The 16,517-nt window shown below is 43.6% G+C and overlaps 1 protein-coding gene across 4 annotated transcripts in view; it reads left to right on the forward strand.

Moving 5' to 3' along the window:
• Positions 1–14,903, forward strand: part of LOC141148562 (uncharacterized) — a 168,022-nt gene extending 153,119 nt beyond the window's left edge. For all 4 annotated transcript variants that reach the window (XM_073636115.1, XM_073636117.1, XM_073636118.1 and 1 more), the window contains one exon: positions 13,346–14,903. In XM_073636115.1, coding sequence (XP_073492216.1) covers positions 13,346–13,674 — 329 coding nt within the window. In that variant the 3' untranslated portion in view covers positions 13,675–14,903. The remainder of the gene's footprint in view (positions 1–13,345) is intronic.
• The last annotated feature ends 1,614 nt before the right edge of the window (positions 14,904–16,517 follow it).

Below are 16,517 nucleotides of genomic sequence, written 5' to 3' on the forward strand. Positions count from 1 at the left end.
AGAGAGAGACAGCGCTCCACATTTCCCTGCACAGAGAGATACACCGCTCCACATTTCCCTGCACAGAGAGAGACACCGCTACACATTTCCCTGCACAGAGAGATACACCGCTCCACATTTCCCTGCACAGAGAGAGACACCGCTCCACATTTCCCTGCACAGAAAGAGACACCGCTCCACATTTCCCTGCACAGAAAGAGACACCGCTCCACATTTCCCTGCACAGAGAGAGACACCGCTCCACATTTCCCTGCACAGAGAGAGTCCCCGCTCCACATTTCCCTGCACAGAGAGAGACAGCGCTCCACATTTCCCTGCACAGAGAGATACACCGCTCCACATTTCCCTGCACAGAGAGAGACATCGCTCCACATTTCCCTGCACAGAGAGAGACAGCGCTACACATTTCCCTGCACAGAAAGAGACACCGCTACACATTTCTCTGCACAGAGAGATACACCGCTCCACATTTCCCTGCACAGAAAGAGACACCGCTACACATTTCCCTGCACAGAGAGAGACACCGCTCCACATTTCCCTGCACAGAGAGAGACATCGCTCCACATTTCCCTGCACAGAGAGAGACATCGCTCCACATTTCCCTGCACAGAAAGAGACACCGCTACACATTTCCCTGCACAGAGAGAGACACCGCTCCACATTTCCCTGCACAGAGAGAGACAGCGCTCCACATTTCCCTGCACAGAGAGATACACCGCTCCACATTTCCCTGCACAGAGAGAGACACCGCTACACATTTCCCTGCACAGAGAGATACACCGCTCCACATTTCCCTGCACAGAGAGAGACACCGCTCCACATTTCCCTGCACAGAGAGAGACAGCGCTCCACATTTCCCTGCACAGAGAGAGACACAGCTACACATTTCCCTGCACAGAGAGATACACCGCTCCACATTTCCCTGCACAGAGAGAGACACCGCTCCACATTTCCCTGCACAGAGAGAGACAGCGCTCCACATTTCCCTGCACAGAGAGAGACACCGCTCCACATTTCCCTGCACAGAGAGATACACCGCTCCACATTTCCCTGCACAGAGAGAGACACCGCTCCACATTTCCCTGCACAGAGAGATACACCGCTCCACATTTCCCTGCACAGAGAGAGACATCGCTCCACATTTCCCTGCACAGAGAGAGTCCCCGCTCCACATTTCCCTGCACAGAGAGAGACACCGCTCCACATTTCCCTGCACAGAGAGAGTCCCGGCTCCACATTTCCCTGCACAGAGAGAGACACCGCTCCACATTTCCCTGCACAGAGAGAGACACCGCTACACATTTCCCTGCACAGAGAGATACACCGCTCCACATTTCCCTGCACAGAGAGAGACACCGCTCCACATTTCCCTGCACAGAAAGAGACAGCGCTACACATTTCCCTGCACAGAGAGAGACACCGCTCCACATTTCCCTGCACAGAGAGAGACACCGCTCCACATTTCCCTGCACAGAGAGATACACCGCTCCACATTTCCCTGCACAGAGAGAGAGACATCGCTCCACATTTCCCTGCACAGAGAGAGACACCGCTCCACATTTCCCTGCAGAGAGAGATACACCGCTCCACATTTCCCTGCACAGAGAGAGACACCGCTCCACATTTCCCTGCACAGAGAGAGACATCGCTCCACATTTCCCTGCACAGAGAGAGTCCCCGCTCCACATTTCCCTGCACAGAGAGAGACACCGCTCCACATTTCCCTGCACAGAGAGAGTCCCGGCTCCACATTTCCCTGCACAGAGAGAGACACCGCTCCACATTTCCCTGCACAGAAAGAGACAGCGCTCCACATTTCCCTGCACAGAGAGATACACCGCTCCACATTTCCCTGCACAGAGAGAGACATCGCTCCACATTTCCCTGCACAGAGAGAGACACCGCTCCACATTTTCCTGCACAGAGAGATACACCGCTCCACATTTCCCTGCACAGAGAGAGACACCGCTCCACATTTCCCTGCACAGAAAGAGACAGCGCTCCACATTTCCCTGCACAGAGAGATACACCGCTCCACATTTCCCTGCACAGAGAGAGACATCGCTCCACATTTCCCTGCACAGAGAGAGACACCGCTCCACATTTCCCTGCACAGAGAGAGACACCGCTCCACATTTCCCTGCACAGAGAGAGACACCGCTCCACATTTCCCTGCACAGAGAGAGTCCCCGCTCCACATTTCCCTGCACAGAGAGAGACACCGCTCCACATTTCCCTGCACAGAGAGAGTCCCCGCTCCACATTTCCCTGCACAGAGAGAGACACCGCTCCACATTTCCCTGCACAGAGAGAGACACCGCTCCACATTTCCCTGCACAGAGAGAGACACCGCTCCACATTTCCCTGCACAGAGAGAGACATCCCTCCACATTTCCCTGCACAGAAAGAGACAGCGCTCCACATTTCCCTGCACAGAGAGAGAGTCCCCGCTCCACATTTCCCTGCACAGAGAGAGTCCCCGCTCCACATTTCCCTGCACAGAAAGCAGGGGCAGCCCATCCAATAGGGGCGCCGCTCCCTCTCTCCAGGCCACCCCCTATATGGTTAATGAATAGATTCATGCACAGCATGAATCTTTCCATGGCCGCCGGGGCCACCCCCTATTCAGCCATCCGGCCCCTTTTAAGACACCGGGCACCTGAATTACAGTGTCGGTGTGTTTTTTAACCTCCTGATTAGAGCCATAGGCTCTAATAGGCTTCAAAATAGGGTGGACTTAGAGCGCAGAGCATTGCGCTCAGAGCCCACCCAGGTGTGTTAGAAAAGCAAATGAATATTTGCTTTTCTAACACTGAACTGCCTCTCTGCCAATCAGGAAGCGCGGGTCTAATACCCGTCACTTGATTTGCTGAAAGGTCAGGCGCTCCTATTGGACATCTATCAGGAGGAAAAGCATGGAGGAAGCATGGAGGACACAGGAGCCACTCCCTGACCCGCTGCCCGTCCCACAGCTCACCGCCGTCATCTGCTGCCTGACCCGCCACCAAGATGGAGTAAGTGCCAGTCAGACAGTGAGCGGGCTGAGGGGGGTGCTGGTTCAATGCCGCCGGGTGTTACAGTGGCTGCAATTGATGGGCACGGTGGGCCTGCAATTGATGGGCACGGTGAGGCTGCAATTGATGGGCACGGTGCGGCTGCATTTGATGGGCACGGTGCGGCTGCATTTGATGGGCACGGTGAGGCTGCAATTGATGGGCACGGTGCGGCTGCATTTGATGAGCACGGTGTGGCTGCATTTGATGGGCACGGTGCGGCTGCATTTGATGGGCACGGTGCGGCTGCATTTGATGGGCACGGTGCGGCTGCATTTGATGGGCACGGTGAGGCTGCAATTGATGGGTGCGGTGCGGTGCGGCTGCATTTGATGGGCGCGGTGAGGCTGCATTTGATGGGCACGGTGAGGCTGCAATTGATGGGCACGGTGCGGCTGCATTTGATGGGCACGGTGAGGCTGCAATTGATGGGCACGGTGCGGCTGCATTTGATGGGCACGGTGCGGCTGCATTTGATGGGCACGGTGCGGCTGCATTTGATGGGCACGGTGAGGCTGCAATTGATGGACACGGTGCGGCTGCATTTGATGGGCGCGGTGAGGCTGCATTTGATGGGCACGGTGAGGCTGCAATTGATGGGCACGGTGCGGCTGCATTTGATGGGCACGGTGAGGCTGCAATTGATGGGCACGGTGCGGCTGCATTTGATGGGCACGGTGAGGCTGCATTTGATGGGCACGGTGCGGCTGCATTTGATGGGCACGGTGAGGCTGCATTTGATGGGCACGGTGCGGCTGCATTTGATGGGCGCGGTGAGGCTGCATTTGACTGGGGGGAGGGTAACATGCAGGAAGACAGTGAGATTACCAACACTCACTGCAGCAGACCAGTGTGAGCCAACATCATAGTACATAGGACCAGGTACTGTACAGGCTGCTGAAAGAAACCTCCTTATCTGCAGAGTGGGGGGGAGGAATTTGGGAGCGAGCAGGAAGGGAGAGAGGGGGGAGAGGCCGGTTACAGCTCACTTACTTGGAAGGAAGGACCCAGCAGGAGGCTCAGTCATCAGCTTCCAGAGCATCCCAAACAGAACACCGTCTGCTCTCATTTTAAATGTTCCCGCCCACACGTCCTATTCACAGACGCAGCACACAGACTTCTCAGAGTGTGGGCGGGCACAGTGAGAGAGGGGGCTGGAGGTGGCAGAGCGGATCCGCCCTCTTCCATTTGGCTTTGCTCTGAATGGACACAGAACTGTCAGCTCAGAAGCAGGGAACAGCGCTGTGACAGGACAGATGTCCACTCACAGCACTAACCTTCCTGCACCCCGGCCCAGCCCGCCCCTGACTCAGCCACAGACAGAGCAGCTGTACGCCATTTGGCCGCTCAGGCTGCTCTGTCTGTCTGTGGCTGAGTGACAGGTCCAGCTGGGAGATCGCCCTGCACTTGCAGGTGTCCGTGAGCCTCCCGCAGCCAAATGGAGGAGGCTCCCGCATCTGGCGGGAGACTTGAGATGTCTGCATTTTTTTGTAGTATTTCCCTTAACTTCAGTCCTAGTGGTAGTGGCCACAAGGACAGCTAGGGGTTCATAGGTGTGTGCTGCCTTTTGCATTAGGGTGTGAACCCCAAAGCTTAAACACATGCAAGGTTAAAATAATGTATGTAGTTCAGCATCGCCACTCCTGCCAGGCGACTAGTTTGGTCCCCCTGGCTTGGCGGTCAGCTCAGTAGGTTCTGCAATTCCTGGTCCTCGTAATCTTTTCCTCACTGGCTCACCCAGGCAGTAGGTCCTCACGGCAACAGGTCCCTCCAACTTTGGTTTCCGGTGTGGCCAAACAACACTCAATGATCCAGGTCTGTGGGCCCTGGTGTGGCACAGATACCCAGCATTGGGCATGCACTGCTGTTTTGCTTGTGTCTATCTAGCAAGGTTACTCTGTGGTATAAGCAAGGAAGCTGAGATTTCTGCAGTGCGTAAATGTGCTTTTACTATACAAAGATGCTGTACATACAAAACTATTACAATCTTAGGAGTACAATACAAGACTGACAGATCTCTATAACAAGCAAAATGCCTAGCAAACTGAACAGCCTGTAGTCTATATCAGTACAAATTCACTTAAAAGTTACTTATCTTCTGTTACTGTATGTTCGTGATCTCCATTGGCAACGATTTTTCTGGAGCATCAGGCACTGTTCTTCTATCATGAGTGGTGGCTTCTGATGTTACAGCATGATGGTGTGTGTGTGTGTAGCTTATGCCTGAATCCCCCTTTTATGTGTCAGGCTGTTTACCATAGTTATCAAATAACAGAAAACATGCCTGTTAACTGTAGCTGTAGAAACAATGGACTGTTGAAAACTGTATCTACGTACAAAAATGGTATACCATTGTCTACTCAAACCAAGACAGTAATTTAACAGCCATTCTTTCAGTTTGAAAGCTGAAAGAATCCCAAACAAGTAATGTCTTACTTGTTTACTGTAGCTATAGAGTCAATAGTCTGTTAATTGAACTGTCAATTGAATACAACAATGATATTTACCCCCATTGTATAAAACAGCATTTGTTTGAGAAATCTACTCAAGCCAAAAACTGACAATATCTCTATGACCAACCACTATTGTGTAATGGTATGTCCCATGTATCAAGTCTGATTAATAAAAAAAAAAAAAAATCATATTGTAACAAACACAACTCAACAGCTCCAGGTCACCACACACATGAAAGATCCACAGCAGCTCAGCCTCTCAACCCCTGGTATCAGGTCCTCACCCACTGGCTCCAACGTTATGCTCCATTCACAATTTGCAATCGTGAGCAGAATCGCAGTGGCCATTAGAGTCTGCAGCTCCATGAATTTTCACAGCACTCCAGCCCCTCTGGACTACTACTACTTTCCCCTAATCCTCTGCCATACATCATACAGGAGAGGGAAGGAGGTGGAGGGAGATGCTCTGTTCTCTCCCCTGTGTTACACTGCTGCTCCCGGTAGAGAGATGGGAGGAGGGAGCAGATATACAGGCTGTCCTGTTTGTCCCCTGTGCAGTGGTAGCAGCAAGAGAGAGCGGGCAGCGGAGCTCAGCTTACCCTCCAGCAACAAAGCTGTGCGGGAGGAAACAAAACCCGCCCTGTCACTACCAAGAACAGCCACTTTGTACAGCAACAGCTCCAGGGGCACAGGGGGAGCGAGAAAGAAATGAATGGAAGGTGGCAGCCGGCACGGCTACGCTAATGCCTTTGGGGTGATTAGGGTGTGCCCAGGCGCCTCCAGCACACCCCCATGCACATGTTTATGTAGGGGTTGATCTTTTTAAAGGCAAATTCATTGTTCACTTTGCAAGAAAATTTACCCCAGAGCTTAGTGAATGTGGCAAAGTTTCAATTTGGAAAGATTAACCAATCATGTGCCGGAAAAAATATTTTTTTTTGCTTGCACATGATTGAATGATGGAAGTCAGCAGAGCTTCACCTCATTTACTCAACTCTGGGGCAAATTTGTTTGCAGAGTGAGCAGCATAAATGTGCAGAATTCATTTGTTAAAGTATAACTAAAGGAAAAAACGTTATTTTTTTTTGTTTTAGATAGAGTGCAGAGGGATTAGAACCCCTGTCAGTTTGTATTGCTGTCTGTGTCCCCATTAAGGAGATCCACCCTCTCTATTGGTCCTGTGTCCCCATTATTATTGAATGTAAAAGTAAAAGAAAATCCCCAAATTTGGGTTGTCCCCAGAAAAGTAATAGAGGGGAAATCTTCCAATGGGGACACTTTTTCTGGTGACCTGGGGGTCCCCAAGGAATTTTCATTTAATTTGCAGGGATTTCCTCTCACTTCCTGTTTGGCTATGGGACAGGAAGTGAAGGGAAAACTCTCCAACGGGGCACAGATGGCGGAAAAAAAATCTGACAGGGGCCTTGCACTATCCAAAATAAAAATAAAAAGTTTTGTCTATAGTTCTACTTTAAGTCACTAGTTTTATTTTGTTGAATTCATAGCGAAATTTGTTTAGTTTATTTATCGAATCAATACAAATTCATTGTGAAGAATATCTGGTTCTATTTCTTTTGAAATTCGAAATGTGAATTTCAGAAGGTGGCTATATTCTTTCTATTTTATTCTATTCTATTTAATTTATTTCTATTTTTTTTCTATTCTTTTCTATTCTCTTCTATTTTCTATTCTCTTCTATTTTCTATTCAATTATTTTCTTTTTATTTCTATTCTGTTCTTTTATTTTCTATTCTATTCTATTTTATTCTATTCTTTTTGAAGTTTGAATTTTATAAGATGGCTGTATTCTAATACACAGTTTTTGAAGGAAATCAGCAAAAGTCAGCGATATGTTTACATTTCAAATTCAAAAATATATATACCTTGCGAGCTACTCTAGAGCGACCTGAGACTGCAATCAGTGTCAGGTATAAAGTAACCTGAGGTTACAACCTAGTGTCAGGTGTGGTATAACAATTCCTGTGAAACAAAGTACACATTCACAGCTTGTGAGCATTGATCACAATCCCATAATCTGTGAAAACATATATACAAAAAACAAAAAAATGCAGCGCTGTGTGATACTGAACCTTACAAATGCATAGATAGTGCCATAAACAATGAAAATCAATATCGCTAAAAAATGTAACTATGAACATAAAAAAATATTTTTTTTGTGTAACAAGCAAACTCACAGTGAAAGACATTTAGTATTATTCCTTAATATCAAGTGTCAGAAAAAAAGCAACAGCACAGTGGTGTAGTGGTTAGCACTCTCGCCTAGCAGTAAGAAGGGTCACTGGTTTGAATCCCAACCACAACACTACCTGCCTGGAGTTTGCATGTTCTCCTTGTGCCTGTGTGGGTTTCCTCCGGGTACTCCTGTTTCCTCCCACACTCCAAAGACATGCTGATAGGTTAATTAGATCCTGTCTAAAAAAAAATTGTCCCTAGTATGTATGAATGTGAGTTAGGGACCTTAGATTGTAAGCTCCTTGAGGGTAGGGACTGATGTGAATGTACAATGTATATGTAAAGCGCTGCATAAATTGACGGCGCTATATAAGTACCTGAAATAAATACATAAAAATAAATAAATGCGCTCACCTCCAACAGTGTGACCACACACTTAAGTTTGGTCCACATAAACAGCTGAACCAGTCCTGGGCTCTAAGTAAAACTGGCTCAGCAGGATCCCACAGGAAAATACAGAGAAGTTGTCCTCAATTTTAAAACAAGAAAGAGGCTGGATAGTGCATTATCACTAGTTAAGTGTTCTTGCAAGACCACTTACTGTTATCTCACATATATATTATTAAGTGTTCTTGCATAGCAAGACCACTTACTGTTATCTCACATATATATTATTCTTATTATTATAGCCAAATTTACCACCCTAACTCCTCCCACAGTTTTTACACTACATAGACAAGTAATATACCGAAACGTGCGGATTGTTCCCGAATGGTGTGCTATTACTTTGTGGAACGTTTCGCCGAATGGTTCACGAAATATCGTCGTTTTTGCGGCAAAATTGGTCCCATAGGAATGAATGGGGAAACTAGAGTGGGAGATGACAAAAGCTGGAAAATCAGAACATGATTTCTAAACTGCCGCCACTCCCTCATTTTCAAGCCCACCTACACAAATCTTATATCAAAACGTTCAGCTATCCCTGCTGCCACTAAACATGTCCACGGCTAAGCCATAGTCCTGATAGTTTTCACAATATGACCATTTGTTTGCAACTCACGCCGTCCATTGACATTCATTGAAACTACACTCTAGCCCCCTCCAAATTTGAAGGGCAATTTCTAAACTGCGACTGTGCCTTCATTTTTAATATTTCAGAGACATACTATACATCAAAATCTAGGTCTGGGTCTTGTGATTCTCACAATATAAAGATCTTCGCTGTAGGATGTATAGTTTTTAAAATACGGCCATTTGTTTAGAGGTCATTTCAGGAAATTTTAGCCATTAATCAGAGTGTACTGTTAGTGTTTGTTTTGTTGCCATGGTTACCAAAGCTTCTGTTATACACAGGGGGGGAAGGTGGCTGGAGCATCTCAGCTGATTACAGAGCCCGGGGGAGGGGACAGACACACCATGTACTGATTTATAATAGAGGAATATGATGGGGCAATTTTGATGGGGTAATTCTGATGGGGCAGTTTTGATGAAGCAGTATTTGGGAAGCATAAACAGGGCATGAGCGTTGCTAGGAAACAGTGGTTGTAAACACAAGATGCTGAGACACTCCAAATGCATGTGACTTCATCTGCTAGACTTGATAATGCTTGTAGACTCCTCCCACAGTTTTCACACTACAGAGACAAATAATATACCGAAACGAGCGGATTGTTCCCGATTGGTGTGTTATTACTTTGTGGAATGTTTTGCCGAATGGTCCACGAAATGAAGTTTTTGCAGCGAAATTGGTCCCATAAGAATGAATGGCGAAATGTTCAAAACTAGAGTGGGAAGTGACAAAAGCTGACAACCCCATGATCAGCCAAAACATTATGACCACCCCATGATCAGCCAAAACATTATGACCGCCCCATGTAAAAAAAAAAATATTTTTGAAAAAAAAAATAATTTTTGAAAAAAGTAAAAAAATAATTTTTGAAAAAAAAAAATCATTTTTGAAAAAAAAAATATATATTTTTGAAAAAAAAAATATTTTTGAAAAAAAAAAAATTATTTTTGAAAAAAAAAAATATTTTTGAAAAAAAAATTACTTTAAAAAAAAAAATTATTTTTGAAAAAAAAATATATTTGAAAAAAAAAATATTTTTGAAAAAAAAAAATTATTTTTGAAAAAAAAATTACTTTAAAAAAAATAATAATTTCGAAAAAAAAATTATTTTTGAAATAAAAAAATTCATTTTTGAAAAAAAAAATTACCTTTGAAAAAAAAAATTACTTTTGAAAAAAAAATCATTTTTGAAGAAAAAAAAATCATTTTTGATTAAAAAAAATTCATTTTTGAAAAAAAAAAATTACTTTTGAAAAAAATGTTCAGCTCTTTCAGCGAATGATGGAACTTTTTTACTACTATTTATACTTTTTAAAATATTAAGCTTTTTAACACTTTTCACAGTTACTCAAGCCACTCCACCCCACCCAGTTACTCCGCCCACTCCAGTTGTAGAGGCAAGAACACTTTCACAATTTCCCCAGAAATTGTACCTTTTCTAGTTCTTATTATTATAGCCAAATTTACCACCCTAACTCCTCCCACAGTTTTTACACTACATAGACAAGTAATATACCGAAACGTGCGGATTGTTCCCGAATGGTGTGCTATTACTTTGTGGAACGTTTCGCTGAATGGTTCACGAAATATCGTCGTTTTTGCGGCGAAATTGGTCCCATAGGAATGAATGGGGAAACTAGAGTGGGAGATGACAAAAGCTGGAAAATCAGAACATGATTTCTAAACTGCCGCCACTCCCTCATTTTCAAGCCCACCTACACAAATCTTATATCAAAACGTTCAGCTATCCCTGCTGCCACTAAACATGTCCACGGCTAAGCCATAGTCCTGATAGTTTTCACAATATGACCATTTGTTTGCAACTCACACCGTCCATTGACATTCATTGAAACTACACTCTAGCCCCCTCCAAATTTGAAGGGCAATTTCTAAACTGCGACTGTGCCTTCAATTTTAATATTTCACAGACATACTATACATCAAAATCTAGGTCTGGGTCTTGTGATTCTCACAATATAAAGATCTTCGCTGTAGGATGTATAGTTTTTAAAATACGGCCATTTGTTTAGAGGTCATTTCAGGAAATTTTAGCCATTAATCAGAGTGTACTGTTAGTGTTTGTTTTGTTGCCATGGTTACCAAAGCTTCTGTTATACACAGGGGGGAGGTGGCTGGAGCATCTCAGCTCTGATTACAGAGCCCGGGGGAGGGGACAGACACACCATGTACTGATTTATAATAGAGGAATATGATGGGGCAGTTTTGATGGGGTAATTCTGATGGGGCAGTTTTGATGAAGCAGTATTTGGGAAGCATAAACAGGGCATGAGCGTTGCTAGGAAACAGTGGTTGTAAACACAAGATGCTGAGACACTCCAAATGCATGTGACTTCATCTGCTAGACTTGATAATGCTTGTAGACTCCTCCCACAGTTTTCACACTACAGAGACAAATAATATACCGAAACGAGTGGATTGTTCCCGATTGGTGTGTTATTACTTTGTGGAATGTTTTGCCGAATGGTCCACGAAATGACGTTTTTGCGGCGAAATTGGTCCCATAGGAATGAATGGCGAAATGTTCAAAACTAGAGTGGGAAGTGACAAAAGCTGACAACCCCATGATCAGCCAAAACATTATGACCATCCCATGATCAGCCAAAACATTATGACCGCCCCATGTAAAAAAAAAAATATTTTTGAAAAAAAAAAATAATTTTTGAAAAAAGTAAAAAAATAATTTTTGAAAAAAAAAAAATCATTTTTGAAAAAAAAAAAAATATTTTTGAAAAAAAAAATATTTTTGAAAAAAAAAAATTATTTTTGAAAAAAAAAAAATTTTTGAAAAAAAATTACTTTTAAAAAAAAAAATATTTTTGAAAAAAAAATATATTTGAAAAAAAAAAATATTTTTGAAAAAAAAAATTATTTTTGAAAAAAAAATTACTTTAAAAAAAATAATAATTTCGAAAAAAAAATTATTTTTGAAATAAAAAAATTCATTTTTGAAAAAAAAAATTACCTTTGAAAAAAAAAATTACTTTTGAAAAAAAAAATCATTTTTGAAGAAAAAAAAATCATTTTTGATTAAAAAAAATTCATTTTTGAAAAAAAAAATTACTTTTGAAAAAAATGTTCAGCTCTTTCAGCGAATGATGGAACTTTTTTACTACTATTTATACTTTTTAAAATATTAAGCTTTTTAACACTTTTCACAGTTACTCAAGCCACTCCACCCCACCCAGTTACTCCGCCCACTCCAGTTGTAGAGGCAAGAACACTTTCACAATTTCCCCAGAAATTGTACCTTTTCTAGTTACTATTGTAATTAGAAAAATCCGGATACATCCGAATCCCCGAATAATGAAAATTTTGTCTGAATTTTGATTAGAAACAAAACAAACACATGCACATGTCTAGTGTGCAGCCTATTTGCCTTTAGTACATCAACCCCTTAGAGAGAGTGAACCTCCATAATGGAATTACTTCACCACTCCCTTCAAATCTAGAAATTACATTTTTGTATTAGGTTGCTTAAAAATGGAAAACAAGTTTACTGCCATCTTAGTAATAAAAGTAAATCCAATATAAAATATCTCTGGAATGGTACAAACATCAGAACTCAAGTACCAATTTTAACTGGTTCCCGACCGGCGCACGGCGATGTACGTCGGCAGAATGGCACGGCTGGGCGAATGGGCGTACCCGTACGTCCCTTTGAATTTGCCGCCGTGCCATTGCGTGCGCCGGCCGGGAGCTCCGTGAGTCGGGTCGCGGATACCCGCGATCATGTTTACATTAGCATCTCCCCGTTCTGCCTTGTGACAGTGTCACTGATCTCTGCTCCCTGTGATCGGGAGCAGAGATCAGTGACATGTCACATGTAGCCACGCCCCCCCCACAGTTAGTAACACTCCCCAGGACATACTTAACCCCTCCCTAGCCCCCCAGTGTTAACCCCTTCACTGCCATTGTCATTTACACAGGAATCAGTGCATTTGTATAGCACTGATTGCTGTATAAATGTCAATGGGCCCAAAAATGTCCGATGTGTCCGCCATAATGTCGCAGTCACGATAAAAATCGCTAATCGCTGCCATTACTAGTAAAAAAAATTAATAATAAAAATGCTATAAAACTATCCCCTATTTTGTAAACGCTATAACGTTTGCACAAACCAATCAATAAACGCTTGTTGTGATTTTTTTTTTACCAAAAATATGTAGAAGAATACGTATCGGCCTAAAGTGAGGAAAAAAAATGTTTTTTTAAATATTTTTTGGGGATATTTATTATAGCAAAAAGTAAAAAATAATGCGTTTTTTTCAAAATTGTCGCTATTTTTTTGTTTATAGCGCAAAAAAATAAAAACCGCAGAGGTGTTCAAATACCACCAAAAGAAAGCTCTATTTGTGGGAAAAAAAGGACGTCAATTTTGTTTGGGAGCCACGTCGCATGACCGCGCAATTGTCAGTTAAAGCGACGCAGTGCCAAATAGCAAAAAATGCTCTGGTCAGGAAGGGGGTAAATTCTTCCGGGGCTGAAGTGGTTAAAACAACTCTTTTACATCAAGTTTCTGAATCATCAGGTTGAACTTTTATGGCTTTTTATTGCAGAACCAGAGCAGCAAAACCAACTTCCACAATATGAAGATAATCAGGAGGCCTACCAAGATCACAATTCAGATACTACTATGGTAAAGACGGGCGATGATGACTGGGAGATGAACTCAGATCCAGAGGAGACCAACCTAGATACACCCGGAGCGACTTATGTAAAGAAAAAACAGAAGCCCTCTTCCAAGCTGTATGGGCCACACCATGCTATGTATGATGAAAAAGACCAAGAGAAAAAACGCAAGAATCCAGAAACCAAGAAGCACGCCTCAGATAATACCATGATTAAACTCAAGCATTTATCCCGTAATTCCTATGAAATGGTTTAGTTTGGGTATACCTGTAACTCTTGCAGCTGACCTTTGTTCTGGATGATTATCCTTACTGCTAGTCAGGGGCGTTGCTAGGTCTACAAAAGATCTGGGGCTAGAGCCCATAGCAGCATAGTAAAGAAAGTCATACCCTTGGGCAGGCATATACATGTATATAATATGTGTGTGCGTGTATACAGTATATCCCCATAGAGCCCCCCCTTACATCAGGGTCCCCAGAGAGCCCCCCTTACATCAGGGTCCCCAGAGAGCCCCCCACTTACATCAGGGTCCCCAGAGAGCCCCCCTTACATCAGGGTCCCCAGAGAGCCCCCCACTTACATCAGGGTCCCCAGAGAGCCTCCCCTCCTCTCCCCTTGGGGACCCCTGCAGAGACTCGGGGCTATGGGCCCCAGATTTGTGGCTATAGCCCCAAAAGCCACCCCCTAGCAATGCCACTGCTGCTAGTCCTTATTGCATATTACATTTTGGAGATCATCACCACTAAAATCAAACCTAAACAAGAAGGTATTGTAAAAGAGTAAGACTGGAGTACTGATGAAGAACGCTCTTCTGCAATGGAACAGAAGAGAAAGAAAATTCCATTGCAAATTTACCACGTGCTTGTGGCAGTTGTGAACTTCTCCTATGAGGTTTTAAAAGTGACCTGGTTACAATTCCCTCTGACCAGGGAGCGTACCAAGCTTGTTTCTATCTTAAAGTAGAACAATGTGTGTTTTTTAAACCAGAACTTAACCCTCCTATCCTGTGCAGACAAGAAACCTACCACCTATGGCAGTTGACATAGTTCTGCACTTGTGATCAGACACTAGCCATTTGTTGACTTGACAGTTCGGTTGAGAAAATAAGCAACTGTGACATTTGTTATTCATGGCATGCCTTAATTGTAACAGTTTTGGGAAAACATTTAATTGATGGGTTGAGCTGTGAGCAGGAAGGTCTTTTTGTTATGGAAGAGACATGCTATCTCTCTTCTGTAATAAAGTTTTTTTTATCTTCCTGTTTGTATTCTACTTTTACATACAACCTGAGCTGCATATGTGCTGGTATCTGCTGGGTGCCGGGATGAATGAACTTCTGTGTGCATGCAGGGGAAGTTACATCCACCAGGGTAGGTAATGAAGATGACCAGGAAGAAGCTGCATAGAAGATGTCGCATTGGCGCTGAAGGTCACAGACCATGCATCACTGGAGTAGAGGCGATTAAAGTTCCACTTTAAAGTTGACCTTGCAGTGTCTTTTTTATATCATTGTTTTCTCTTCCATTTTTATGTGGCACACATATTTTCAGCAAAATAGGCTTTTTAAAGTTCATGCTAATATTATATCCTCCTCTTGGGTGGCTACGTTGCCTTGCAGAGTCTCTCTGGTGTACCAGCGTAGCCATCCTGCTGGGCACACACACTAAAACTATATCTATATTAGATTGGGACCAAAAGTGTGATATAATATTGTTTTGACAGGTCATTTGTAATAATACATTAGGGGTGTATTTGATCCGTGATGTCTCACTTGCCCTCCATTGAAGCTAATGAAGCACAGATCACACTCCATCAGCTTCTCCCTGGCTACAGCAGAAACAAGAAGTGATGTTATACACATCGCTGGGATCGTAACCACTGAAGAAGCAGCCGCCGCAGTTACACTGTGGCAGGTTGGCTCCCCTGGGCAAATCGTCGTAATTGTACATCAGCCGCTTTAAGACCACTAGGGGGTGCAGAGACGGAGCTGATGCATGTGCCCGGCAGCCACGATGTCTGCCGGGCACCCGCAATCGCTCCTAAGAGAGACAGAACGGAGATCCGTCAATGTAAGCAGACAGATCCCCGTTCTGTCAGGAGAGAGGAGACAGATCTGTTGTTCATACTAAGTATGAACAACGATTGGTCTCCTCCTCCAGGCAGTCCCATCCCCCCCACAGTTAGAAACACTCCCTAGGACACACAGTTAACCCCTTGATTGCCCCCTAGTGTTAACCCCTTCCCTGCCAGTGACATTTATACAGTAATTAGTGGCTATTTTTAGCTCTGATCACTGTATAAATGTCACTGGTCCCAAAATAGTGTCAGATCTGTCTGCAGTACCGCTAAAAATCACAGATTACCGCCATTACTAGTAAAGAAAAAAAAATTATAATAAAAATGCCATACATATATCCCCTATTTTGTAGATGCTATTACGTTTGCGCAAACCAAACAATATATGCTTATTGTGATTTTTCTTTACCAAATATATGTAGAAGAATACATATCGGCTTAAACTGAGGAAGAAATTTGTTTTGTTTTTTTTTTGTTTTTTGTATATGTATTATAGCAAAAAGTAAAAAATATTGGGGGTTATTTGCTAAAGGCAAATCCACTTTGCGCTACAAGTGCACTTGGAAGTGCAGTCTCTGTAGGTCTGAGGGGGACATGCAAGGAAAATAAAAAACAGCATGTTAGCTTGCACATGATTGGATGATAAAATCAGCAGAGCTTTCCCTCTTTTCAGAGCTTCCCCTCAGATCTACAGTGATCTACAGCGACTGCACTTACAAGTGCACTTATAGTGCAGAGTGTATTTGCCTTTAGTAAATCAACCCCACTGTCTTTTTTTTCAAAATTGTCAGTCTTTTTTTGTTTATAGCGCACAAAATAAAAACCGCAGAGGCGATCAAATACCACCCAAAGAAAGCTCTATTTGTGGGACAAAAAGGATGTACATTTTGTTTGGGTACAATGTCGCACGACCGCGTAATTGTCAGTTAAAGCGACGCAGTGCCGTATCGCAAAAAATGGCCTGGTCATTAAGGGGGCAAATCCTTCCCGTCCTTAAGTGGTTAATGGGAAAGAGAGATTAAC

This window comes from Aquarana catesbeiana, linkage group LG06 (genome assembly GCF_042186555.1).
Source record: "Aquarana catesbeiana isolate 2022-GZ linkage group LG06, ASM4218655v1, whole genome shotgun sequence".
In the NCBI taxonomy this organism is placed as follows: Eukaryota; Metazoa; Chordata; class Amphibia; order Anura; family Ranidae; genus Aquarana; species Aquarana catesbeiana.